The 26,560-nt window shown below is 41.1% G+C and overlaps 1 protein-coding gene across 2 annotated transcripts in view; it reads left to right on the top strand.

Annotated features, from left to right (window-relative positions):
• LOC149174608 (amino-acid permease BAT1 homolog) overlaps positions 1-26,560 on the top strand; it is a 257,768-nt gene that overhangs the window by 187,832 nt on the left and 43,376 nt on the right. For both annotated transcript variants that reach the window (XM_089419360.1, XM_089419359.1), the window contains 2 exons: positions 195-484; positions 708-837. In XM_089419360.1, coding sequence (XP_089275486.1) covers positions 195-484; positions 708-837 — 420 coding nt within the window. The remainder of the gene's footprint in view (positions 1-194; positions 485-707; positions 838-26,560) is intronic.

Consider the following 26,560-nt stretch of genomic DNA (forward strand, 5'->3'; position numbering starts at 1 on the left):
TCGAAGTATTTTCTATTTTTCAATTAGTAAATAATTGAATGGGTTGAATCTAGAATCACTTACAATTTCTCCCTGGACATTGTTTCAACCAAATAAAATTATTTGTTAAATCTGGATGCATTTAGAATGGATTAACTGTATGCCATGATCAACAAGGTTAACTGTATGCCATGACTTTGTTGTTTGCTTTGTAGACAGAGGAAACAAAAAGTGCAGACAAGAATGGGCCATATGGAATTATAAGTGCCATTGTTATATCCATCATTGTGGGCTGGGGCTATATACTTGGCATAACATTTGCAGTTACAAATATCCCTGAACTTTTGAACACTTCAAATGATGCTGGTGGTTATGCAATTGCTGAAATTTTCTATCAATCATTCAAGAACAGATATGGAAATGGAACTGGGGGGATAATTTGTCTGGGAGTTGTTGCCGTGGCTATATTTTTTTGTGGCATGAGTTCAGTCACAAGTAACTCGAGGTAAACACTTAGCAAATGATTTTTCTGAATACAACTCATTAATAATTATTGATAATACAAAATATTCTACAGCTGTGTATTATTTTTTTTGTTTTACCTAGTCGTTTCAATCTCACAGGTTCCTTTATTGATGATGCTTGAATCTTTTGTCACTTCCAGTTAAGAGATCTAGAGGAAAATAATAACTCTCTAACAACCATACATATGACTATGTTTATCACAGAATGACATATGCATTTTCTAGAGATGGAGCTATGCCATTTTCAAAATTCTGGCATAGAGTGAATAAGCATGAAGTGCCTTTGAATGCTGTTTGGCTTTCAGCTGGTATTTCATTTTGCATGGCACTTACTGTAAGTACATAAAACTTGCATTTAACTTGAAGTGTATGAGTCTTCTAGGTTTCTTAAATTGCCTCTGATAGTAGTACTTACTAGTAGTTCCACTATCTTGAAAATGATACTCTGTTTTTGAGAAGCACTTTTTATAAAATTTCTTTTGCTAAGATGCTGTGCTATGAGTTGCATATCTATGCCCTCAAAGTCACTCAGGACCTGCACCTGGCCTCACCCACAGCCGCTCAGGATGTTTTGAAATTGGGTCTCTGTGTTAATACAAGCACTGATCACCTCAGTGCTTGCTGCAAGACCAGATCTGATAAAATTGGAACGACACAGTAATATTCTCTATTAAGCATTTAGGATTTCAATAAACAAGTTTGCAATTGCCTAAGAAAGATGTAAAGAAATATTTCTGGCCTAGAAAGCACCACCTTATAGAAAATGTGGTTTAATTTTTTCCTCTTTAAATGGATTGTCAATTAACAGAATCAACATGCCCACTCATTAAAGAATGTTGGTAAACTGTACATGTTAAACTTTTGTTGTGATCAAGGACACGTGCATTTTTTATTGAACAAAATGATTTCGCATCATTAGGTAATAGCATAAAAGGCCAAACTGCTGATTTTTTTATCTTTTTCATGGAGCATTTCAAAGTTTAAAAACCACCATATCCTCCAATAAATTTTTGCAGTTACTGGACTAATTATTCAATTGGTACTTATAAATATAACATGCTAGGATTCAATTATAATTCCATTAATTCCTAGCGAAACTATTACTCTCAATTGAAGCCTTTCTGCCAAATCTATCCCTTTATCAGTTAGGGTATTCTGCATAATGCAAATCCATGGTGTTCTCATTGGTCTCCCTTATATTAGTACATTTTAGTACTTACTAGATTTTGCTCTGATAGATCATTCTTTTTACTCTATGTATTGGTCATGTTGTAAAAATTTCTCATTTCCCATCCGGTTTTCAGTTTTCACTTTATTTCTCCCATATAGTTAAATGCCCTTTCCCATATCCATACATTCAACAACTGAAAAAATAAATTTTTGCTGAAAACACAAATTCTAGAAATTTTATAGAATGCTGGAAAATGCAGAAATAAAAATCAGCAGGTACAAACAGCCATTTAACATATCTGAACATAGTGATTTTTGGTCAATGTGTTAAATTGGCAACTAGGGCCAAACTCCATGTGGGTCGGTTTATTTATGGCAGCTGATATTTTTATTGGATCCCTGTCGTCGAGAGGTGTAGGATTGATCCAAAGATCATCCGATTCCGATAAGTATTTATGGAGATATGAATTTATTTTGTTTATGTAATTATTATCAAGCTGACCAGCTCTTATGTAGGCTCTAGAAGCCCAACCGACGTGTCTATTCATCATCCTCGTTGTGGTATAAATAGATGAGGATTTGATATCATTTACACACAACTCTTGAGTGATCTCCTCCTCTCCACGTCTTGGGTTTTGGGAGGAGTGAGACATCAAGAGAAACACACGCTGGCCCAAAGATGATGCCCTACCAATGCATGATGATGCCCTAAATGGAGAACGCAGTCATGAACTGAGTCGCTGTTTTAAGCAGCCCTAAAACAACGATGTCTGTGTTAATGTTCTGCCTGTAGTGTGAAGGATTGAACATAATAAGGTGTGACCGTAATAATACGACTGAAGGAATGGTTCTGAGCACAGACTCGATCTGGTTATGAAGGTATCTCGGGTTCGACGCGGGGCCTGAGGAGCTGATGTGAGTCCAGCAAAACGGTCTCCGCGAATTGGGTGGACGTTGAGATTTGGTCTCACGTCAAGTTTAGATCCAAATATTTCAGAGATTGTAACTGACAGGGGTGTTTAAAAGATTGCTTTAGTCTTATTGAGATATCAGTGACATTGGTTTTGAGATATATCAGCCAACGGCTCTATGACCATGGCCATCAAATGGCATTCATATAAAACGTGGAGAGCCGACCAATCTGATAGCACATGGAGCACATGAAAGAATCCATATGATACAACTATGATTTGATCTTAGGCAAGAATGCGCATCAAGTTCATGGATGATCATATAGGAAAGTTCGATATTCAGATGTAAGCAACCATCGGTTCTAGAAATAGACACCTATGGAGAAAGTATTGGCACATAAAGGACCGATCTTTGAATGTATATCGCATAGGTATAGAGCCGCAGGCATATATATATTATAAAGGTTTAACATATGCATGACATGAGGACGCAGTCTCGGCATATCTGGAAATGAAGCGACATAGTCTCGGATACTCCTGATTTGTTTGGAGAGCAGTTATTGGATGAATGTCCGTCCACTATAATAATCAGTCAAGGGAATGAAGCTGCAGGCAAGATAGTGAAGCCACAGTCAGGTTGTCAAAGCCGCAGTAAGGGTAACGATGTCATAACACAGTCATGGAAAGTATGCATAATATATACACTGTCTAACATATCCTTTGTCATAAGCAAATTCTCTATACATGATGTATGTGTAACGTACTGATATAAGCTTCAGAAGCATGGATACTATACATGATATATGCAGACATAAAGACAATTGTCAAAGGTAAATGATATTTTCATCATGGATAACACAATGTTGCATGAACCATGGATAGCTTCATGATGAATGTAGGCATGGGCAACATGAAGCTTGATATGATGCATAGGTAGCATGGGCAGCATGAAGCTTGATATGATGCATGGGCAGCATGAAGCATGATGAGATCATGGGTAGCATGGGCATCATGAAGCATGATGACGGATAAGATCATGGACATGGGCAACATGATGATAATCATGATTAGTATAGCATGGTGAAGTGTGCAGGTACAGGAGAAGGTACATGGTGAAGTGTACCATGATAGGTGAAGGAGTCACCTTGAGAATCAGTTGAAGCAGAATGTCTTCAACTGATCTCATCGTTATACGAAATGATCTATGCTAGATCTAGATAAGTCAAAGTGTTGACTTCTGTTGTAAATGTATTATCTCTCTCTCTCTCTCTCTGCTGAACTTTGAAGAACATAAAAGAAGAATTGATCAAGGGTTTCCCCACACATTGTGGGGTTTGTCCCTGGCTTGCACCACATCTTGTGTCCTCTTGTCTTGGCTTGTCTTCTGCGTTTTATATTTATGTTCTATGTGTAGTTTATCGTAATGTTGATATGATTGCTCACTGTGAAAATTTAAATAAATTGCTCTAGCATAGAACATACCTAAAATTAACACAATGTGACCTTGGAAAAACCCCCTACAACTCCTGGGGAAAACCAGTTCGAGAGCTCTTTCTTATTTCTGAAAAATGCTTTTACAGTGAGAAATATTCAGCAAAAAAACAGCAAGCAAATTTTACAACTTATCTCGTTTTCCGTGCCTCACAGCCAACTAGAAAATACTAGCAAACAACAAAACAGGACAGCAATAAATGCTGTACGGCCTGCAATAAATACGCTGTACAGACCTTGATTTACGTGCAAAAAATAGCAATACGCTATATGGATTTCCTTGGAAAAATGTGCCAACAAACTGCTCCTCGATTTCTGTGCAAACTTCTCCTCGATTTCTGTGCAAACCACTGTATGGATTTCCAGAAAATCGTGCCAAAATCTGCCTTTCACTGTGTGCTAACTCAGCTCTACGGATTTGCTAAACTGCTGCCTTGGAATGTGTGCCAAGCTGCTGTCTCCTTCTCCTCTCTGTCCAGAAATCTCCTTTGCTCTCTTGTTCTCTTTCTCTCAATCTGCTCATGAAAGAATGAATGACCTTTTCCTCCTTTAATCTAACCCTAAGTGACTTTTGGGTGATCTCTAAATTCAATGGCTGAAATAGTTGAGATCTAGGGCTGAGATTAAATGCTCATTTAAATCTCATTTTCTATTTTTTAATTCACCCCACTTTAATAAAGACCCACTTAGTCATTTATTTCCAAATTCACTTTTCATTTCTGATTTTACATTGACTTTAATAAAGTCACTTTAAAATTAGACTTAGTAACTTTATCACTTAAAGTCACTTTTAAATTAGATTTGACTTTATAAAAATTATAAAGTCATTTTAGGAGAAAAATTAAATTCTTTTTGGACAATTTTCCCTAGGCCAAAGATCAAAGCCTTAGGGAACCACCTGTCCTCCGGTACCAAATTTCAACACTCCCTCTTACCAAGGAAGGTGTTCCTCACCACACCCATATTGTCTCGAAGTAGTCATGCCTGCCCCGTGGTAAGGCTTTGGTAAGAATATCTGCAACTTGGTCATCAGTGGGAATATACTCAAGCTTCACAGCTCCTTTCTGAACACAGTCTTTAATGAAATGATATTTGATCCCGATATGCTTTGACCTTTCATGAAATACTAGATTCTCCGTGAGTTTAATGCAACTCTGATTATCACAGTAAATCACTGAAGATCTCAACGGCTGACCAAATAAGCCAAACAACATCTTGCGAAGCCAGATGGCCTCACAACTAGCTAGACTGGCTGCCATATACTCTGCTTTCGCTGAACTCAATGCTACTGACTGCTGCTTCCGGTTGAACCATGACACTACTGCGAAACCCAACCCAAAACAGCACCCTGGAGTGCTCTTCCTATCAGAAGCACAACCTGCCCAATTAGAAACCTGCCAATCTCACTCCATCCCCCTGCCTGTAGTCCAGACCATAATCCACTGTCCCCTGCAAGTACCGCAAAATGTGTTTTGCAGCCACCCAGTGAACCTTCCTAGGCTCACACATAAACTGACTCATCGTGTTGGCTGCAAAACAAATATCTGGTCTAGTGTTGACCAAATACATCAAGGAACCAATCAGCTGCCTGTACAATGTGGGATCCACCAACTCGGAATCCGAAGCATGAAGCTTCTTCCAGTTGGTGATCATCGGTGTCGACATGGGTTTACAATCCTCCATGTGGAATCTGCCAAGGATGTCCACAATATACTTCCCCTGCCCCAGGAAGAAATGCCCCTCCTCCTGCAACACCTCCAAACCCAAAAAGTAATGCATCAAGCCAATGTCCTTCATCTCGAACTTCGCCGCAAGATCTCTCTTGTAGTGCTCTATGAGTCTCTCTGCATCTGTAATGACCAAGTCATCCACATACAGCACCAGAATGAGAGGCTTCTCACCAATCACAATAAAGTAAAGGTCCGGATCTGCCTCACTCTTTGTGAAACCCATCCCCTGCAAGTATGTATCTATTCTGGAGTACCAAGCTCTGGGATCTTGCTTCAGGCCATAAAGGGCCTTCTTCAGTCTACACACATGGGACTCCTTCCCATGCACCTCAAAACCCTGTGGCTGCTCAATGTACACCTCCTCATGTATGAAGCCATTGAGAAATGCAGTCTTCACATCCATCTGGTGGATCTTCCAACCCATCTCTGCTGCTATTGATATAATGGAGCAGATCGAAGTATATCGAGTCACGGGAGTGAAGGTCTCCTCATAATCAACTCCCTCTACCTGGGAGAACCCTCTAGCCACAAACCTCGCTTTGAATTTCTCAATGCTGCCATCTGCAGCATGCTTTACCTTGTAAAGCCATCTAGAAGTAACCACAGATTTGCCCTCAGGCCTCGGCACCACCTTCCAAACATCATTCTTCATGATAGAAGAATACTCCTCCTGCATGGCCTCTCTCCAGACCTGCTGGCTAGCTGCCTCCTCATAGCTAGAAGGCTCAGAGTCAAGGATGCTGGTAGCCATTGCCATATAGCTACAAAACCTCTCAGGTGGTCTACTCTCTCTGACTGACCTCTTAGGCTCAGCGACAGATGTGGCATCTCTCAAGGTGTCCTGAAGCCACTTGGGCTTCCTCTTCCCTGAGTGCACTTCTCCCATAGGAGAATGAAACTCCTCCTCCCCATCATCATCAGGAGCCTGAACTCCTGATTATCTGTCTGCTGTCCTCATGCCTGCACCTGAACCTGTAGAAGCTGAGGTACTGTGTGAACTGTCCATCAGTGGACTTCCTAGTGAACTGCTCTGTAGACTGCTCTGCATGCTGCCCGAAGCACCACCCATCTGGCTCGGCGAGCCACTGCTCACTGATGGACCTGACATCCTCATAGATGTACCTCCGGATCCTCCCGATCCTTGCCCACTGGATCCCTACGACTGACTCAACTGCTGCTGAGGGTCTGGCTGATCCAGATACTCTAACTCCCGTGATCTCCTAAAGGCCCTGTCCTCCTCGAACATCACATCCCGTCTGACAACAACTTTCCTCTGTGCAGGAATGTAAATTCGAAAGGTCTTTGAGGTCTCACTGTAGCCCACAAAGATACCCTTCTCTGCGGTGGGCTCTAGTTTGGTCCTCTTCTCCTTGGGTATGTGGGAGTATGTGATGCACCCAAAGATACGAAGATGACCAATATCAGGCTTCTTCCCAGAAAAAGCCTCCTCCGGAGTCATGTGCCCCAAGGCACGATGCAGATTCCTGTTCTGCAAAACAAACAGCAGTGTTGCAGGCCTCTGCTCACAAGAACAATGGCAACCCCTGATCATGTAACATGGCTTTGGCAGCCCCTACGATGGATCTGTTCTTCCTCTCCGCAACCCCGTTCTGCTGGGGGTTGTAAGGAACAGTGAACTCCCTCCTAATACCTGCCTCCGCACAATAGTCAACAAACTCTCCAAGGGTGTACTCTCCTCCATTGTCCGACCTCAGGGACTTGATCTTCCGACCTGTCTGTGTCTCCACAAGAGCTCTAAACTCCTGAAACCGCTTGAAGACCTCACTCTTGGTCTTCAAGAAATAAATCCAGGTCCTCCTGGAGTGATCATCAATGAATAAAACATAGTACTCATATCCACTCAAGGAAACATGAAACATCCTACCGCTCACATCGGAATGAATCAAATCAAGTATCCTAGTCGCTCTGCTGTCACTGCTGGGAAAAGGGGATTTGGCAAACTTGCCCATCGCACATCCTCTGCAAGTATCAAAGTGATCAATACTGAAATCTGGCACACTTGTAGTGATCTCCTGCAATGTCCTCAAGGCTCCATGATACATATGTCCCATCTTGCGTGTGCCAAATCTCACACAGCTCAGAACTGCTAGCTCTGCTGTCGATACTACTGCTCAATGCCACAAGGGACTGGAATGCAAACTTGTACACCTTTGCATGGTGTACACCTATCACTCTAGCTGAATCAGCTGGAGTGCCCCTGGGATACATAAACACCTGTCCTCCCCTGAACAGTACCTCATATCCTCTGTCCTCCAAAGCTGAGACGGATATGAGGTTCTTCCTCATCCCTGGCACACAAAGAACATCTGTCACCTTCAAGGGAGGTTTGGACTCCCTCTGAAATGTCAGTGTCCCCACCTCGACTGCTCTAACAACTCTGTCATCACCGAGTACTACCTCAATATCAGTGCCACTCTCTGAAAGCTCTGAGAAGTACTCACGGACTCCTGTCATGTGACATGAAGCCCCACTGTCCACATACCAGATACTCGAAGATGCTCCGCTAATCGAGGGAAAATCATTCTTCCTCTGAACCTGTGTGGCAGGTGACCCCGCACTAGAGGACTCATACGCAGTGAACCCAAACTCTCGGTCAAAACGGACTGTAAAGTCCTCAACCTCTGCTGAAGTTGCCACGTTCTAGTTCTTCCCCTTCTTCTTCTTCTTCTCCGGACACACAACTGCATAGTGTCCCATCTTTTGACAATTCCAACACTTCACCTTGGAATAGTCCTTCTGTGTGTTACCCTGTTTACCTTTACCTTTGCCTTTGCCCCCACCATTTCTTGTGGAATCCTGCTTCTTTCCTTTGCCTTTCTTGCCTCCTGCTGACAGTGCTACATCCTCATCCTGCTCAACTGGCTTGGCTGCCCCAAGCTGACCTTTCCTGATCTCTGTCTGAATGCAATCATCCCAAAACCTCTCCCATGTGGGAAGGGTCTCACGTGCACAAACCCCATCAGCAAAGTTCATCCATGAATTGGGGAGGCCATTTACTGCAATCCACACCAACTCAGTGGGTGGAATGTCCTCTCCAACTGCTGCCAACTCATCTCTCACATTAGTGATCTTTGTGAGATATCCAGCTGCACTATCATTACCCATCTTAATAGTCTTCAGCTTCTCCTTCAGGACAATTTTCCGGTTTTCATTGGTACTCTGGTAGAGATTGGACAATGCTGTCCACATCTCATGGGCATTTCTCTTTCCTCTCACATGAGGAATGCAATGGTCTTTGACTCCGTCTAGAATCAGTCTCTTACCCTTGTTGTTCTTTTTATTATACTCAGCCAACTGAGTAGCATCAGTAGGCACAACAACAGGGTTCTGTGTGGTATGCACCATGATGTCCCAGACTTCTGCCTCCTCAAAGATACTCTGCATTCTCTCCTTCCAAACGCTGTAGTTTGTATGCCCATCCAATCTATCCTCCACCTTCAATCCCAATGACATCCTGCTGTCCTAAAACTGAAAAATAGCACTGCTGTAGTAAAGATAAAAACTGCTGTTTGTGAAAAATCAGCTTGCTGGAATTTTCTGAGTGAAAAATCAGCAGGCTGTAATTTTCCTCCTTGCTGTCCCAAACTGCACTTTAGCACTTAACCTCTGATACCATGTAAAAATTTCTCATTTCCCACCCCGGTTTTCAGTTTCACCTTATTTCTCCCATATAGTTAAATGCCCTTTCCCATATCCATACATTCAACAACTGAAAAAATAAATTTTTGCTGAAAACACAAATTCTGGAAATTTTACAGAATGCTGGAAAATGCAGAAATAAAAATTAGCAGGTACAAACAGCGATTTAACACATCTGAACAAAGTTTTTTTTAGTCAATGTGACCCAACTCTTGGGGAAAACCAGTTCGAGAGCTCTTTCTTATTTTTGAAAAATGCTTTTACAGTGAGAAATATTTAGCAAAAAAACAGCAAGCAAATTTTACAACTTATCTCGTTTTCCGTGCCTCACAGCCAACTGGAAAATACTAGCAAACAACAAAACAGGACAGCAATAAATGTTGTATGGCCTCCTCGATTTTCATGCCCACTTTCAGCCTTAAATGTTGCTGTACGACCTGCAATAAATATGCTATACGAACCTTGATTTGCGTGCAGAAAAACAACAATACGTTGTACGGATTTCCTTGGAAAATGTGCCAGCAAACTGCTCCTCGATTTCTGTGCAAACTTCTCCTCGATTTCTGTGCAAACAGCTGTACGGATTTCTAGAAAATCGTGCCAAAATCTGCCTTTCACTGTGTGCTAACTCAGCTGTATGGATTTGCTAAATTGCTGCCTTAGAATGTGTGCCAAGTTGCTGTCTCCTCCTCCCTGTCTAGAAATCTCCCTTGCTCTCTTGCTCTCCTTCTCTCAATCTGCTCATGAAAGAATGAATGACCTTTATCTCCTTTTCCTCCTTTAATCTAACCCTAAGTGACTTTTGGGTGATCCCTAAATCCAATGGCTGAAATAGATTGAGATCTAGGGCTGAGATTAAATGCTCATTTAAATCTCACTTTCTATTTTTTAATTCACCCCACTTTAATAAAGACCCACTTAGTCATTTATTTCCAAAGTCACTTTTCCTTTCTAATTTTACATTGACTTTAATAAAGTCACTTTAAAATTAGACTTTAGTAACTTTATCACTTAAAGTCATTTTTAAATTAGATTTGACTTTATAAAAATTATAAAGTCACTTTAGGAGAAAAATTAAATTCTTTTTGGACACTTTTCCCTAGGCCAAAGATCAAAGCCTTAGGGAACCACCTGTCCTCCGGTACCAAATTTCAACACATGTTACAGCAAAATCTGGCAACTAATGCAAAGCCTCGCTAGATGACCTAGACAATGCGCGACATGCTGCCGCTTGATTCCACACCTAAGGTTAGTATGGAGAAAATCCCTAACTCCACTTGGTGTGGCCTTGGGGGCAAGCTGTGAGTTGGGGCTGTCACCCAATTCCCAACTCCTTCGTCTAGGCTCTCTCCTAGATGAAGCCAAGGGGGGTAGACCCTAAGGAAAATCTAAGGCTTGGTTAGTTATACTAAACAAGTTCTAGGAGATGAAAGATTAGTTAACCAAGAGATACATCAACCATCAAATTAAAACATGTAAATACTTCAACAAGTAAATGATATGACCATGAGCATGTAGAGATAACCAAATATGTAAAGCAAATAGATAAACAATGATATCAACAAGAGAGATCCTTTGCAAGAATTGAAATGATAAGACCAGTGCCAAATAAGTAAACTTGCAAGAAGATAAATGCTCAAGGAAGGAAATGTTACTTGTAAAGTAAGAACATGTAATGGAAAGATAGCAAGTAAAGATACAATTTCACTTGAAAGTAAAATGTGCTCACATGAAATATACTTGAAGGAAAAGTTGCATCGAATGAAATGAAAGATACTTCAAGATAAGTAAATAAGCTCCAAATACTTCAATATAAACAAGTGAACTTCAAATGAAATGTTCTAAGTACAAGAATGTAAATGCTTGTAAAAGTAAATCCACAATACTTGCAAAATGTTAAATGCTACCTAGAAGTGAATGATACTTGCAATTAAAAATTGATCTTCAAGATAGAACAAACATATAAGATGTTGTAATGATGTGATGTAGAGTGCTCTTGGTTTATTTTATCAGGCCTTGTTGTCGCTCAAATTGTATAGGCACTGCGACAACGACTCAGGTCAGGGGCTGTCACTCTAATCCCCAACCTCTTTGTTCTAGCTGTCTCCCAACAATAGGCTATGGGGGGTAGTCCTTTATGGAAAAAGGAAATGAGAGACCAGTTGGCAACCAACTAGTCCGGGAGACACGATTGAATGGCCTAGCTACTGTAATGTCCCCAATTAAATTAATTTTGGTAAGATGAATTTCTATTTTTGCAATTGGCTGTCGGAAAATAGTTTGGCATGTAAACTCATGAAAAGTGGGTGGAGGGAGTCCCCACTTAATTTCTGGAGAGATGGAGGCAACCAACATTAGAGAAAAGGAAAGATTAGATTGGTAGTAGGATGTGGGGCCACCCAAAAAGGGAAATTCAAACCCCTTAGGAAAATCAAGCTAGGGAGAAGGAAGTTGAATTGGTGGGACACATAAGTAGAGAAAGGGGGCACAGCCAAGATAAATAGGAGGAGGCATCATTTTGGGGGCTTTTGACAAATTGAATTTTTGATTTAGAGTACTCTTGAGCTGCTTAGCCAAGATTAATAGTGCTGCTTAGCACAAGGAGATTTATGGGCAGAAATCTCAGCTCTTTCTTCAGTGGACTTAGAGTGCCACCCTAGGAGAGAATTTCAGATTTTATTGGAGAGGAGATTGTTGGAGTTTGTGGGTCATTTCCAGCCAAACTCAGCCAATTCAAATCTCCAGGAGGTCGCAGGGCCAGAAGTTTGTACCATTGATTTGAGGAGTTTCCAAGGGAGTTTTAGTTGGAGAAATTAGGAGAAAAATCTCGAGGATGGACGTGAATTAGTGGTAATTTGCAGAGGTAGAGTCTACAACTACAGAGAGAACCCAAATTCATCCTTTAGGGCCTGCGCAGTAGTTTTTTGGGCAGAATTTGTGGGCCAGATTTGCAGTAGGGAGGAACTATTGGAGTTGGGGTTTTGGGCCTAAATTTCCAAGGAAGCATTTCTGAATTTTTCCTAGCCATTTGGAGGGAGGAAACAAGGGTAAATCAACAGTTACTCTTCAGGGGAGGACGCAGAACCAGTGGAGGAGGGCGTAGCACCGATTTAGGATAATTATGGGAGGTTATAATTAGCCGAAAACATTTTGGGTTTTGTTGGTCAGGGATCAAGGAGTCTACTAATTTTACAGAATTTTTGGGGGAGTTTTGGTGCCCCAAACAACAGAATTATTTGGCAGCCAGTGGGGAGGAGTGAGCTTAAATTTTGGGTCCTGGGTGGTCAGTAGAATTTGCCAAAACCCTTTCTAAGTTTTTCTATGTTTGTGGTGGAGAGTCCAAGATTAATTTGGCAGAATTTTCTAAGTAATTTTGGAGACTCAAACAAGTGTTTCTTCTAGCTAGCAGTTGCAGAATTTCCAAGGCCAGCGCAAAACTTGAGGAGAAATTATTTCTTTGCATTTGGGGCAACAATTTTCTCACCTTGAGTTGTGTAGCTTGCTTTGGCAAGCCTAGGTGCACACATTATATATATTTGTACTCACCTCTTGATAATAAAATGGCTCAGTTTGGTGCAGTTCTGGTGCAATTTTATGGGTGTTTAATTGTTGTCTAAATATTTATGTGTTGTATGTGTATTTTGCTTTGTTTATCACTGTTATTTCCTTCTTGGAACATTACAACTACTTGGTTAATTTTAGCAAGACTTAAAGATTAGATTAGATTTGAATGTGAGATCGGTGCCTTATGGAGTCAACTTCTTGCTTATTTTTAATTAAATGCCAAGTAATCAGATGAACAATCACTACTTAGATGCTTGACTATCCTAGATCAAGTGCAAACCCTATAAGCTTGGTGTGATGCAAGAATCTTGGTTGCTTTTAATTAAATGCCTATTCTAGATGTATCCTTTCTCGTAACTATTTTGAAGCTAGTCTCTAGAGTAGGTTGTGGGAAAGAGGCCAACAGGAAGCAAACAATGACTTGATTAACGATACCTTCTGTTACGCTCTAACCACCTGATGCCTCCGACCCTGCAGAGACCATGGCTCTTGACTTGCAAGGTGCTAGACTCTTCAAACTAGATGAGAAAGGTGGCCCTACTTTCTATCAACCAAGCTTATGCTCGGAGGTAAATTTATTAGATGCAACTAGACTTAGAATGCTTAATGCAAGATTATTGCGTGCTTCTTGAGTTAAGATTGTTTATGTTGAGTACTTAGTTATGATTAACCTTCAACAATAAGTACTTGTCAAATGGAAAGAGACAATCTCAACCACAAGAGTATGTGCCATATTATCAAGTGCAAATAAGATATGTCAATCAATTAGAATTATTCCAAAATATTTTGACCAGTTAAATGCCATTGATGATTTCATTATAAGATTACTAGTGATCTTATGCCAATATTGCTCAATGCCAATTATCAAAGAATACTTAGACGCTAAGATATCAAACCAATTGGATTCTTAGACCCTCAAGATTACAAATTGTAAAATGATGCACAATTAGAACAAGTTATGCCAATTTGATTAGAGACAATTGTGAAAATTCGATTATTTGAATCACCACTGCAAGAACTGATTAAGTTCCTTCTATCTGTTAATTACTGAACAAATTATTTAATGTTTCCTACAATAAACATCGAAACTAATACACTGCGGTCTTCACCAATTAAATTATAAGTGGAGACAAGAAATTGAGCAACAAAGAAATACACAACACATTACATCGTTGCTTTTGGACAAATGTCCCTAAAAAAACCCAATGCGGGAAAACCGGTGCAGCAGTTGAGAGTTTGTATTATTAAGTAGTAGTTTTTTTAATACAATCTCTGGATGCCTTGATGGCTATCCAGTACAGAGAATATGATTGACAGAAGATTAGTGAGAAATACCTCACACTATCACTGGCGATCCTGATTGATTCAGCAACATAATGGCTTGTCCCTTGCTGCCTCTATGCAGTCATTGCATAGGCCCAACGTCACAGCTCCTAAGGAAAACGTCACCCCTTATACTGATCGATTTGCCTCTCTAAGACTTCGATTTTGTCCTCCCGGTCTCACACCCCGGCTTCTAGCTTCAGAAATCAATCTCTCCAGCAAAAATACGGATCTCCTCAAGGCTCTGTGTTGCCTCTGCGTCAGCCTACGCTGCCCATCGTAGCCTCTGCGCTGCCTCTCCTGGATCTCTCTTTGCCTCCTCCGCTAAGTATTCTCAGATCAAGAGAAATCTCCAATCGAAACTATCCCTGCCCGCCACTACAAGAAATCATTTCGAATCTCATTGGCAACTGCTGTGCTGCTCTCTTCAGAAATTCGATCTCTGATCTCCCACTCGATGTGTTTTCCAACTGCCCACCAAGCCTCCTCTTATAATCCTTCTGTTGAGAACCAATAGCCCATATTAGATTCTAATCAATGGCTCAGATAATTTTTGCTTGATCCTAGTCTTCTTCTAGAACTTTCACCCACAGTTTGATTAATACCCTTTGATTATTTTAATTTCCTAAGTTTAGACTTAGGCACCCATTAAAAATAATTAATTATTTTAATAAAACTCTCTCTGGGTGGAATTTCCCAAAACGGTTTTTGGGTATTGTGGAATACATGTGTCCAAGCCTCCCTGCAAATTTTGAGGCTTAGAGCACATCCGATGCTACCATAAATCAACACTCCCTCTTAGCGAGGAACGTGATCTAGTAATGCAACCTGCTGAAGCATCACCCTAACTCTGTAATATCTCCCTCTGCGCTGCTGATTGTTGATTTTTGGTAGCATTGGATGTGCTCTAGCTCCAAAATTTTGTGGAGGGGCTAGAATACACAAGTTCTCCAAGGCCCAGAAATCGTTTGGAGAAATTCCACTCGGATTGTGAGTTATTAAAATAATTAATATTTTTAATGGGGTTCCTAAGTCTAAACTTAGGAAGATCAAAATATTAATGGGTATTAATAAAAATATGGGTGAGAAGCTTCTAAGAGACGAGGATAAAGTCTGTTTTAATCTTAGACGTTGATTAGGGACTTAATCTCGGCTGTTGATTCATCAATAGGAAAAGTATAATAGGAGGCTTGAGGGTCAGTTGTGGATACAACAAGTGATCAGTCAACTCGATTTTTCAGGGGCGTGATTTGCTGAGAAAATCAAACGAGTGACCTAAGTTGCAGTGAGAGGGGCAGAAATAGAGATTTGGTTCAGAAAGGAGTTCTGAGCCAAAGAGTACGTGGCAAAGAGGCAACAATAGCATCAGAGAGGTAGCGTAGAGGCCTACGTAGCCCAAGAGGGGCTCACGTAGAGCTGACGCAGGCTAGGAGGATCTCTTGCAGTGGCAGTGTAGGATATTCATCAGAAGTTCGAGATTTTGCAGGAGAAGTGAAGTTCTGAGCTGGGAGGGCTGAATAACGGTCTTCCTCCAGCAAATTGATCCAACAAAAGGGGTGATGCAATCTCCTAGAGGCAAAATGCTGGCCCAAGCAGTGATTGCGCTGGGATTTCGCAGTGTTTGTCGGAGTCAGGTCACTCAGTGGATCAGTTGTGACTTGGAGAACGAGGTAAACCCTCGTATGTATTTCTTGCTGCCGTGATTTCTCTGAAAGGTTAGCTGGTGTGAGAGGCAACGTATTGTACTTAGATTCTGCTTGCTTAATAATACAAACCCTCTATCTGCTGCATCGGTTTTCCCGCATTGGGTTTTTTCAGGGAGATATTATCCAAAAAGTAACGGTGTCCCTTGTGTGTTTGTCTCATTGATTGTTTCAGTTTATGATCTGTATGTCAGTGTAGTCTGCAGTAGTGTTTTTCATCATTGTTTATAATTAAATAACTTGTTGAATGAAATAACAAGTAGGAGATGATAAATCAGTGACTACAGTACGATTTCTGTTTGTATAGATTCAGAAATTTTCACATGGTATCATAGGCTTGCAGATCATAGGACATTGAAGCCATTAGCCGAGAGATCCAACAAATTTGCTGCAGAGAGGCAGTTGTCCTGAGTGACCACGCTGTTTCAGAGCCAGAGGAGCAGCTGAAGCGGTGACGCAATACCAGTGGAGTGACGCAGAAGCTCACGCAGTGCCTGCTTCAACTTTCTAAGCCAGGAGGAGGAGACGTAGTAGCCGAGAGGAGCTCACACAGTGACTACGTCAACTCTCAGGGCCAGTGCAGAGCCTGAGGGGCTCAGATCAGTCAGTTGCTGGGGCAGTGATCACTAACTCCCTCTTAGAGAGGTATGTGCTCTAGTAATGAAACCTGTTGAAGCATCACCCTGACTCTGTAACATCTCCCTCCGTGTTGCTGATGTCTGACATCTCTGCCCATCAACTACTACGCTAATGTGGCATCTGTACTACTGCTAACACTGCCACTACCAACACTGCATCTGTACTGCAACTCCCTCTCAAATTCTGCATCTGTGTTGCTGCTAGCACTGCCACTGCCAACACTACATCTGCACTGCAACCTTCTCCAACTGCTATTGCTACTGCATCAACAACGGAAAAGCATCCAAAATTACTAAACAAGTGTTCAACATGATGCATATGTTGTTGGAGTTCTAACTACTCCTAGTCTCTGCGCTGCTGCTGACTTTGCTCTGTGCCAACTACACTGCTGCCAACTCTAGCTCTGCGTTGCTCAGTCTCTGGCGCTCCTAGCCACTGCAACTGTCACTCCGACACTCCTCTGCATCAACTGACACTGGTTCATCTTGCTACTTCTGATTTGGGCTCCCATAGCAAGGTATTGATCCAAGAGGTGGACTCCTCAAGGATCCTGCCCATCTGCAGTTCTTTCAAACTATAGTCCTATATCACCCCACCTCTGCAACCTCGTCTCGGGTTTCCTGAAGCTTTGCAAGGAACAGATCAATGCATTCCCCCTTCTGTATCTGCATGGATCTCATCTTTTGCTCCAAGTACATCTTCTGCCGCTCGGAAGATCCCTAATATAGCGTGGACAAGGCATCCCACATCTCCTTGGCAGTCCCTTTGCCTTAGATGTTACATACTACATGATCCTTCACTCCGTCAAGGATCATCCGCTTGGCCTTCACCATCTCTCCGTTGTACTTTTTGAGCAGATCTAAATCTGCAGGCTCAACTACCACACTGTCGATGTAGATCTTGAGAAACTATTCATCTAGAAGGCATGGCATCTTCGCCTTCCAGATCACATAGTTAGATGCACCATCCAACCGATCCTGATCTCGTAACCCAATGGCTGCCATCTCTGCCGACGAAAGTGTCGAACTGCTTCCTCTCTCCTTTGCGCTGCTACTGGGCTGGCCTATGCACTCCCTGCTGGAGTTAGTAGATCTGTTGCTCCCTGCTGCTGCTCAACAAATGAGAATTCAAACTTCTTGGCTGGAAGTCCTTTGAGGAAGAATTCCCTCAACAATGTCTCTCTTCTTCCTTCTGACGTTTTTCTGCCCCAGCAATTGCTGCAGAAAATTGCGTCACCAAAAACTTCCTCTTCATTGAAGCTTTTGCGTTGCTCCCTCTGACACTGGCAAACTTCGATCTGGAAGTCTTACCTCTCTGTCGACTCACTCAGAGAGAGACCTTCCTCAAAAATCTTTGCCCTCCTGGTCTGGACTACGCAATCCCTCTGGGGATTCGACATAGTTTTAAAACTTCGACTCCGACTCCGACTCGGCCAAGGGTCGACTCCGACTCCGACTCCGACTCGGTATCGACTCGGCCGGCTCGATTTCAATGACTCGGTCGTTGTAAAAAATACATTAAATATTTATTTTTTATAAAAACACATAATTTTAAAGATTTTCATTCATGTTCCCAAACACACAGCATTAGAATATAGATAGAAGACAACATATGATCAAAGTAGGCTCATGAATATATCCATTATATCAAAATGGCACCCAATGCATTGTCCAATACATACACGATGATGATATAGAGATCAAAACAAAAACACATAACCAAGGAGGCTATAAATGGCCTCTACAACAAAAGTCTGTGACCAGTACTACTGGCTAGTGGCTACTGCTAGAGTTGCCAACATCATCTGGCTCAGTGTTACTTGGGAGCAGGAGCGAAAGTGGGGAGCGAGAGCGAAAACGGGAGCGGGAGCGACATTTTCAGAAGCTCCTGGTTTGGGAGCGAATCCCAGAGGAGTTCGACAACCAATGTCACTAACATCAAGGTACATAGAGGGATTGGTGCTCTTGATTAAATACGAGTTCCATACCCTAATACATGACAAAATTCAATGGAAACATTGCAATCCTCCAATCCTGAAATCGTGAAAAACTGATAAGTCTGCTGGATTTTGAATGAAATCTAAAATTCTACTTTCTCCATATGAAATCCAATGAGGCTGAAACCACTCTCAAACATCCTGAGTCATTTCATGGTAATGTTAAAAATTTAAGTAAAAGGATGAAAATGAAGATTAAGGAGAATGTCACTTTTACTTTAAGAATTTAACATTACCATGAAATTTGAATAGCATATCAATAGTACAGAGCATTTGAGTGTGTTAAATAGGGTTTGGGAGGGGGAAATGGACCCCAAATAACATTTAACTAATTCATAAAACACATTGGAGTCCAAACCAATCAGCAAACACCTTAAAAAATCATTAAAAAATTGTTAAATCGCTGTTTTACTGGGGTTAAGGGCCGCTGTTTGTGACTCGGCCGAGTCAGCCAAACGAACCGTTTCTTCTACCGAGTCACTTCTGAGGGCAACGAAATGGATCAACTTGGTCGTTTCGGTTTCGAAATGGCCGAATTTTAAAACTATGGGATTCGATTTGCTGCCTATGCAACACTTTGACCCTCCTTCTCTTCAGTGCTGGGCTCTTTCGGCTCTGCTCTTTTGCTTCAACTGTAGCTCTTATTCCATGTGAAAATTCGATTACCCGAATCACCACTGCAACAAGTGATTAAGTTCCTTCTATCTGTTAATTACTGAACAAATTATTACTGTTTCCTACAATAAACACCGAAACTAATACACTGTAGTCTTCACCAATTAAATTATAAGCAGAAACAAGAAACTGAGCAAGAAAGAAATACACAACACATTACACCGTTGTTTTTGGACAAATGTCCCCTACCCAATGCGGGAAAACTGGTGCAGCAACTGAGGGTTGGTATTATTAAGCAGTAGTTTTTTGAATACAATCTTTGGATGCCTTGTTGGCTATCCAATACAGAGAATATGACTAATAGAAGATTAGTGATAAATACCTCACACTATCAATGGCGATCATGACTGATTCAGCCACATAATGGCTTGTCCCTTGCTGCCTTTGCGTAGGCCCAACGTCACAGCTCCTAGGGACACGTCAGCCCTTCTGCTGATCGATTTGCCTCTCTGAGACTTCGATTTTGTCCTCCCAGTCTCACAGCTTGACTTCCAAATTCAGAAATTGATCTCTCCAGCAAAACCACGGATCTCCTCAAGGCTTTGTGCTGCCTCTACGTCAGCCTACTTTGCCCAGCGTAGCCTCTGCGCTACCTCTCCCGGATCTCTCTCTACCTCCTCTGCTAATTATTCCCGGATCAGGAGAAATCTCCAATAGGAACTATCCCTACCCCTCACTGCAAGAAATCACTTCAAATTTCACTGGAAACTACTGTGTTGCTCTCTTCAGAAATTCGATCTTTGATCTCCCACTCGATGTGTTTTCCAAATGCCCATCAAGCCTCCTCTTATAATCCTTTTGTTGATAACCGACGACCCAGATTAGATTCTAATCAATGGCTCAGATCATTTTGGCTTGATCCTTGTCCTCTTTTAGGAGTTTCACCCACAGTTTGATTAATACCCTTTAATTATTTTAATTTCCTAAGTTTAGACGTAGGCACCCATTAAAAATAATTAATTATTCTAATAAAACTGTCTCCGGGTGGAATTTCCCAAAACGATTTCTGGGTATTGTGGAATACATGTGTTCGAGCCTCCTTGCAAAGTTTGAGGCTTAGAGCACATTCGATGCTGCCTGAAATCAACAACAATAAAATTCCAAGCGTTCTTAGCCAATACTCTTTAACATAAAATGATTTATCATGAGATGTGCTTCACAAATTCACTTAAGAAACATTCAATGATATTCAATTCTTGATTAAGTGCTTATGTGAGTGAATTCAGTGCAAAGTTAATGATCTTTAGAGATTATGAAAGAGCTTACAAGAGACAAGCAAATGTTAGATCCAAATGCTTAGCAAGCTTCTTCACAATAGCACTTAAAAGTTAAAACCATGAAACAAGTAACAATTAGAGTGTAAAACAATGAAGCACTTATGTAACTCGTATTCCAATGTTACTGAAGAAAGATAGATCTGTGACAGTGGTAAGTAAAGTCACTCCAAACCCTCTTTTAAGTGCAAAATGATAAGCATATACTAGCCAAATATGAACAATGAGATAACAAATGTCAAACCAATGAAGTTATGAGCACTTTAGCCCTCTTATGATGTACTTACTGTTGTTATATCAGATCTGAACACACTTATTACAGTCTAATATCCCATTTGGGAATTTTGTGGTATTTTACTGAGAATTTTCTTTATAAAATTTTATGTCGGTATTTTTGCCAAAAACCCAAAAAATTGCTCCAAAATGACCAATAAATAGCAACCGATAAATTATACAAGCACAAAAATACATTGACAATTTGCAGAAGTAAACGCGGAAACTCAAATAACATTAGAAAATGCAACACAAGAAATGATCCAGCTTCATTTATTATAATATAGCATGCAGAGTACAACTAGAAATATTTGAGACAAAATAGGAAAGATGATAGCTGAGTGGAACTCCAAATATTTTGCTGATATGTTGATCCTGATCTCTCAAAACTCCACAACTGTTGCACTCTCCTTTGAACAATAACTGCCACTAAATTAACTGAAAGACAATGAAGCACCCATTGAGGACCTGAATGATCCTCACTCCAATATCCCTGAAGCTCTATGAAACTCCTGGTAGAAGTCTCCTCAAAGAGAGTTGGGTTTTCTTCCAACACTCAACAACATACCCGAGGTTTTCCGTCCCGGGGCTACCAATGAAGTAGAGAATCAGGTTCTCAACCTCTCATACAAAAAGAAATGTCAAATCCAAGATGTCCTCTAATGGCCTCCTCCTCCTCCTTTTATAGATCTGATGGACCCCTCTAGAACCTCTTAATTTATTATTATTTTAATCATTGAGCACATTTCTCTCTTTTTAATTCAATTAAAATATCTTTTTAATGTGGGGAATGGTAAATTGGCCACCATACCTCCTCATGACACTAAAATTCACTTCTAAGCATCCCATATTTTATATCTTCTTGTTTTGGTTCCAACGAGCTATTACACTAAGGGGTTTTGTCAAGTATTCTTCTCGGAATGCCACCTTAAGCAGTCAGGCCCATCAATAACTCTATTTTGAAAGTTGTTGGAATGCACCAAAATGAAAGGAAAATTGTGCGGATGATGGAATGTACCAAGTGAATGCCATCATACCTCATAGAAACTCCTCAAAACCCCTCCAAAATCCCCTGGGCCCGCTGATAGAGTAAACCAACTCTTGTGACCTAGCTACCTCCAACCCTAGAAGTCCATCCCGACCCTGCCATAAGGGAAACCAAAAAAAGGAACATGACAAATCCTCCTGCTCCAAGATTGCTTTCCCTCAAGCAATCCAAACCTGTGGACCAATCTGGTGGCCCAATGCAATTGGGACCCAATGCCCGGATCCCATACAAACCACTAGGTGATGCTATGCCTCTGTGTCAACCCACCTTGAATGGACCCCTCAATGCCTAGATCCTAGACCAATCTATGACTGAACTTGTCATCAACAAATCCTCCTAGATCCCAATTCCACCAAGAACAAGTATCAATGTTCCATGGCTCCTATTGTGTTATAGCTATGACTATCAATGATACTCCATTAGTAGGATACCAACTCATGATCTCCCGCCAATCTATCCCGAATGCATAGGCACCTGTATATGGAACAAGTCCCCTATGTTGCACCATGCCCATCTCACACAACTCTGTCTGGCCAATCAACAATATCCATCGAGAAAATCCTGTCTCTCTCCCTAGAACGGGTACACATGGCCAAATTGCACTGCACGCATGTTTATGTACTTTTGGAGAGGGTTACTCCCTGAGAGTACTGCAACTCTGCTAGCTACTTGTGCATCTATCTGCACCTCATCAGTGGGTTGGCCCAAAGATGGATGCACCACCCTTTCCAAAAGATCCTACCTCATCTGACTGAAAATTCCATGCTCCAATCTACCAACCACCTGCCAAGCTAACCTGTCAATCTCCAACACCCTTTGACGACAAGTGTCTGCAAGTACTACAACCTTGCTGGCTATCTGTGCATTTGTCTGCTACTCATCAAAGGCTGGTATGGGCTCAACATGAACCCCCAACTGGCTCTCCACACTATGCATATTGTCCCCCTCAGCTGACTCCTGCTCCTCTATGTGCTCTCCATGCTAAATCATCAGTCGCTGACTTGGCAAGTCTACCCTTCGGACAATACGCTGCTCATCGTACTCCATCTCACATGAATGAATACTTGGGCTGCTGCCAATATAGCCATATGACCTCTCATGCTCCTTAGGGGTATCCTCATATGAACTCATGGAATCAACCATAAAAACAGAATCCTCAGCCTGAAAGTCAGAAGGGATCTCCTCTTCCTCTGCCCCTTTCATCTCCTCTGCATCACTCAAGCACGAGTGGTCGGGTCCCCAAGGTTCCTTCCAAATGAAGTAAAGACCCTTCCTCCTCAACTCATTCTTGTGACATGGTTGGTCACCATAAATCCACTGCAACTCCTCCAGGGTCAACCGTCTCTTGAACAGTCCAATGTTCTGCTCAACTAACCTTTTGGCTAGTTCATAAGCAGCAAGTGAAACCCACTGTTCTTCCCTCCAAATGGCCAACAACTTAGACTGCAACCTCCTACAAATGGCATCATGGCCTCCCATACATGAGGACAAAATGGACCGCGTGTGTGTTATGACCATATCAGGTTGATGTTTCTTAATGCTGAAGAGGCATTGGAACATTTGCAGGATCAAATCGTCACACTCCAAATCAAACATGAGGTCATAAGATCTGACCAATGCCATGACTTCTAGAATCTCTAGCCTCTTCCCAAAGGTAGGGCCCTCACTGTTATCCAAATCCTAAAAGGTCTCTAGTATCAATCTGAAGACTCTCCTCATAATGTCATCACTGTAAGGAGGTATGGGTGCGGTCAACATCATGATACTACTAAGACAAGAGGCAATTGGAAGTTTGGCTCCTATACAAGGATGCTCCAAAAATTCGTGTTGTATGAGAGCAAGCATGGCTGGTTTTAGAGCCCAAATTAAGTTTTTTCCATCTGACTGATGCACCTTAGAAAGGAGTGAAGCAAAATTTTCAAGCTTGAGAAGGGCCCTTGTTGTAACCCCCATGCATCTCAAATCTGTTCCAAGTGCATAAATTTTGTGTCCCAACTCATGCTCTTTTTGTGGCTGCTTTTGTTGTAGCAAAGTGAGTATCCCCTTGGAAAAGGATTTGTTGGTGGTTGCTGCTAGTTTATTAAGGGAATTTTTGAAGGTTCGATCCATGTTTTAGCTGAAGAATGACAAGTACATCAAACTGACTTATGCATGACTCTGACAGTGATAATACTTGACTCAATAGCTGCCCTAATACATAGATCTCTCACATTTGACTAGGAGCATACATGGCATAATACTCAGCAATCAATCATTTAGCCCTTTTTGTGACAAAACACGCTTAGTTCTAGCAACAATACTCTGGGCAGAAGTTATCCAACCCTCTCTCCTCATCAAAATGACTTTAGCAACACTACATAGAATGGCTTCATACATACATGACTTTTACTTAGCGACTAACAATTGACTAATCACATATGACCAACACGACACAAACCTATTCAGCAATTGACTTGGCAAACCATATCAATGCACAAACCCTGACCTCGTAGATTTACAAAGTTTCACACAAGGCAAATATTGTGGATCCTCTGCTACAACAATATAATGATGGATGGAATGAAGATAATTTTCAATAAGATCACAGGCTCTTCAGTTGGTTGTACATCAACAGTAGATATTCTGGCTTAATATGTTAAGAAGTAAACACAAAGTGGAACCTGGTTTGTAGTAGCTGCCAGTAGAAATGTGTAGTATGTGATACAAAGATGTGGTGCTCAAGACAGTCCAGGACTATTTATGTAATGCTCCAACATCTACCAACAGACTAAAAAACAGGCTTACATTGTAATATCAGACCCATAAATATATATATTGTTGTTATATGACGATGACTCCATGCAAACAACCTTTCCTTGCTTCGAAATTTAAATATACAGTGAGCAGTTAAGAATAGTAGAACCTGATATATATTTCACCAAGGCAACCTTCAGTATAGTGAGTAAATTCAGAGGCAATTTTAGCAGTGTATTCCAGGTGAAAGTCTCTCACTGTTTGGTGTCAACTATTCAGCCTTCAGCCACGCTCAACAATCCAATTACTCATACGCTCCAACATGCCTACGCTTTACGAGGCTCCCATCACATTCTTCTTCTGGCGTGTCATTTTATAGACCCATTGCAAATCACATTTTATTATCTAGAATTACTGGAGTGCTCAACCAATGTACAAAATCAGTCCCTTGTGATGTACACTCAACTACCAATGTATAAGGGATTGTGGCCCTGTTGTCACACAAAGTGTCAAGGCACTGCGACAATGCTTAGAGTAAGGGCTGTCAATTTAATCTTTATTCACTCTGATTAGACTCTCTCCTAGACAAGTCAAGGGGGGTAGTCCCTGGGGTGAATGAATGAGGATAGCTTGTGAAACACAGGCTTTAGGAGACTTAAAGATGGACAACTTGACGAATGTAGAACAAATCTTGGTCAATTGAGATGGATAGATTAAAGTTTTAAACACAAGACACAACCACATGATAGAAATGATTATAGACCAATGCCTTAGTATTCAATTAACCAAAAGACTAAATAAAAACAAGTTACCCAGAGCAATTTATAAATGTGACAAATAGTGACGATCATGAACGATTAAATGTAAACGCCCGAAACTGCAATATGCAAGAGATTCCAGATTTAAAATAATTTTCATATAGAATTTAGATCCAGAACAATTTTCCAATAGGCAATATAATTTTTTAAAACATTAATCGCACTTGCCAATAGAGAAATCACTTACCACGAAAGATACCGGAAACGGCTCCCTGGCAGGCAAAAACGCCGTTTTACGTATCAGAAACGTATTCAGCCCAGAAACGGCAAAAAAACGGCCGAAAAACGTTTTTGCTGGTTTGGAAACGTATCAAATTTTTTTTTGCCGTTTTTCAGGCGTTTTGAAGGAAAAAACGTCCCGTTTAAAAAAAATTGATACGTTTCAGAGAAACTGAAAACGTATTTCGAATTTTTTAAAACGTATCTGCAAAATCGAATTCGTATCTAAAAAATTTCAATACGTTTCAGTCGCTTTCACTTGGCCGCCGGGAACAGATTTTCAAAATCTGGCATTTTAATTTTTAGGTTTTGAACTTCACTTTAAGCCGACGGTATTCAATGTTCAAACTTCATTCTATTCACTAGTATAACTATCTTACCTAACCTAATCCCTAAACGACAAGTATGAAGAGTTCTGAGTGAGTGTCGCCGCTGAGTTCACTGCCGAGTGCCGCCGCTGAGAGTTTTCAGTTTCAGTTTTCAAATTTCATTGCGTGGAGTGACTGGTTCCTGCCGGCATCGTTGGACAACTACAAGCCTCAAGGTACATGTAACACAGCTTATCACTGTTCGCTTATAGTCATAGTTTTACTGTTTTAACTTTTAATAGCTTTGCTTTGGGTTTTCATAAAATTAAGTTTGGGATTTATAATATATATGCATCATATTTTGAGTCAAAAACCTATGGCCCGATTCAAAAACCTTTGCCCGATCCTATGGCCCGATTCAACAATGTGAAAAGAGACGCAGTGCTGAGTGAACGCTCGAATAAATGCATCGCTACATTTTTTTTCTTTTATGCGATTTCACATATATTAGAGCAATACTTC

This window comes from Pinus tabuliformis, chromosome 4_1 (genome assembly GCF_031772625.1).
Source record: "Pinus tabuliformis cultivar Carrire ecotype Pingquan chromosome 4_1, CPIR1, whole genome shotgun sequence".
NCBI classification, from domain to species: domain Eukaryota; kingdom Viridiplantae; phylum Streptophyta; class Pinopsida; order Pinales; family Pinaceae; genus Pinus; species Pinus tabuliformis.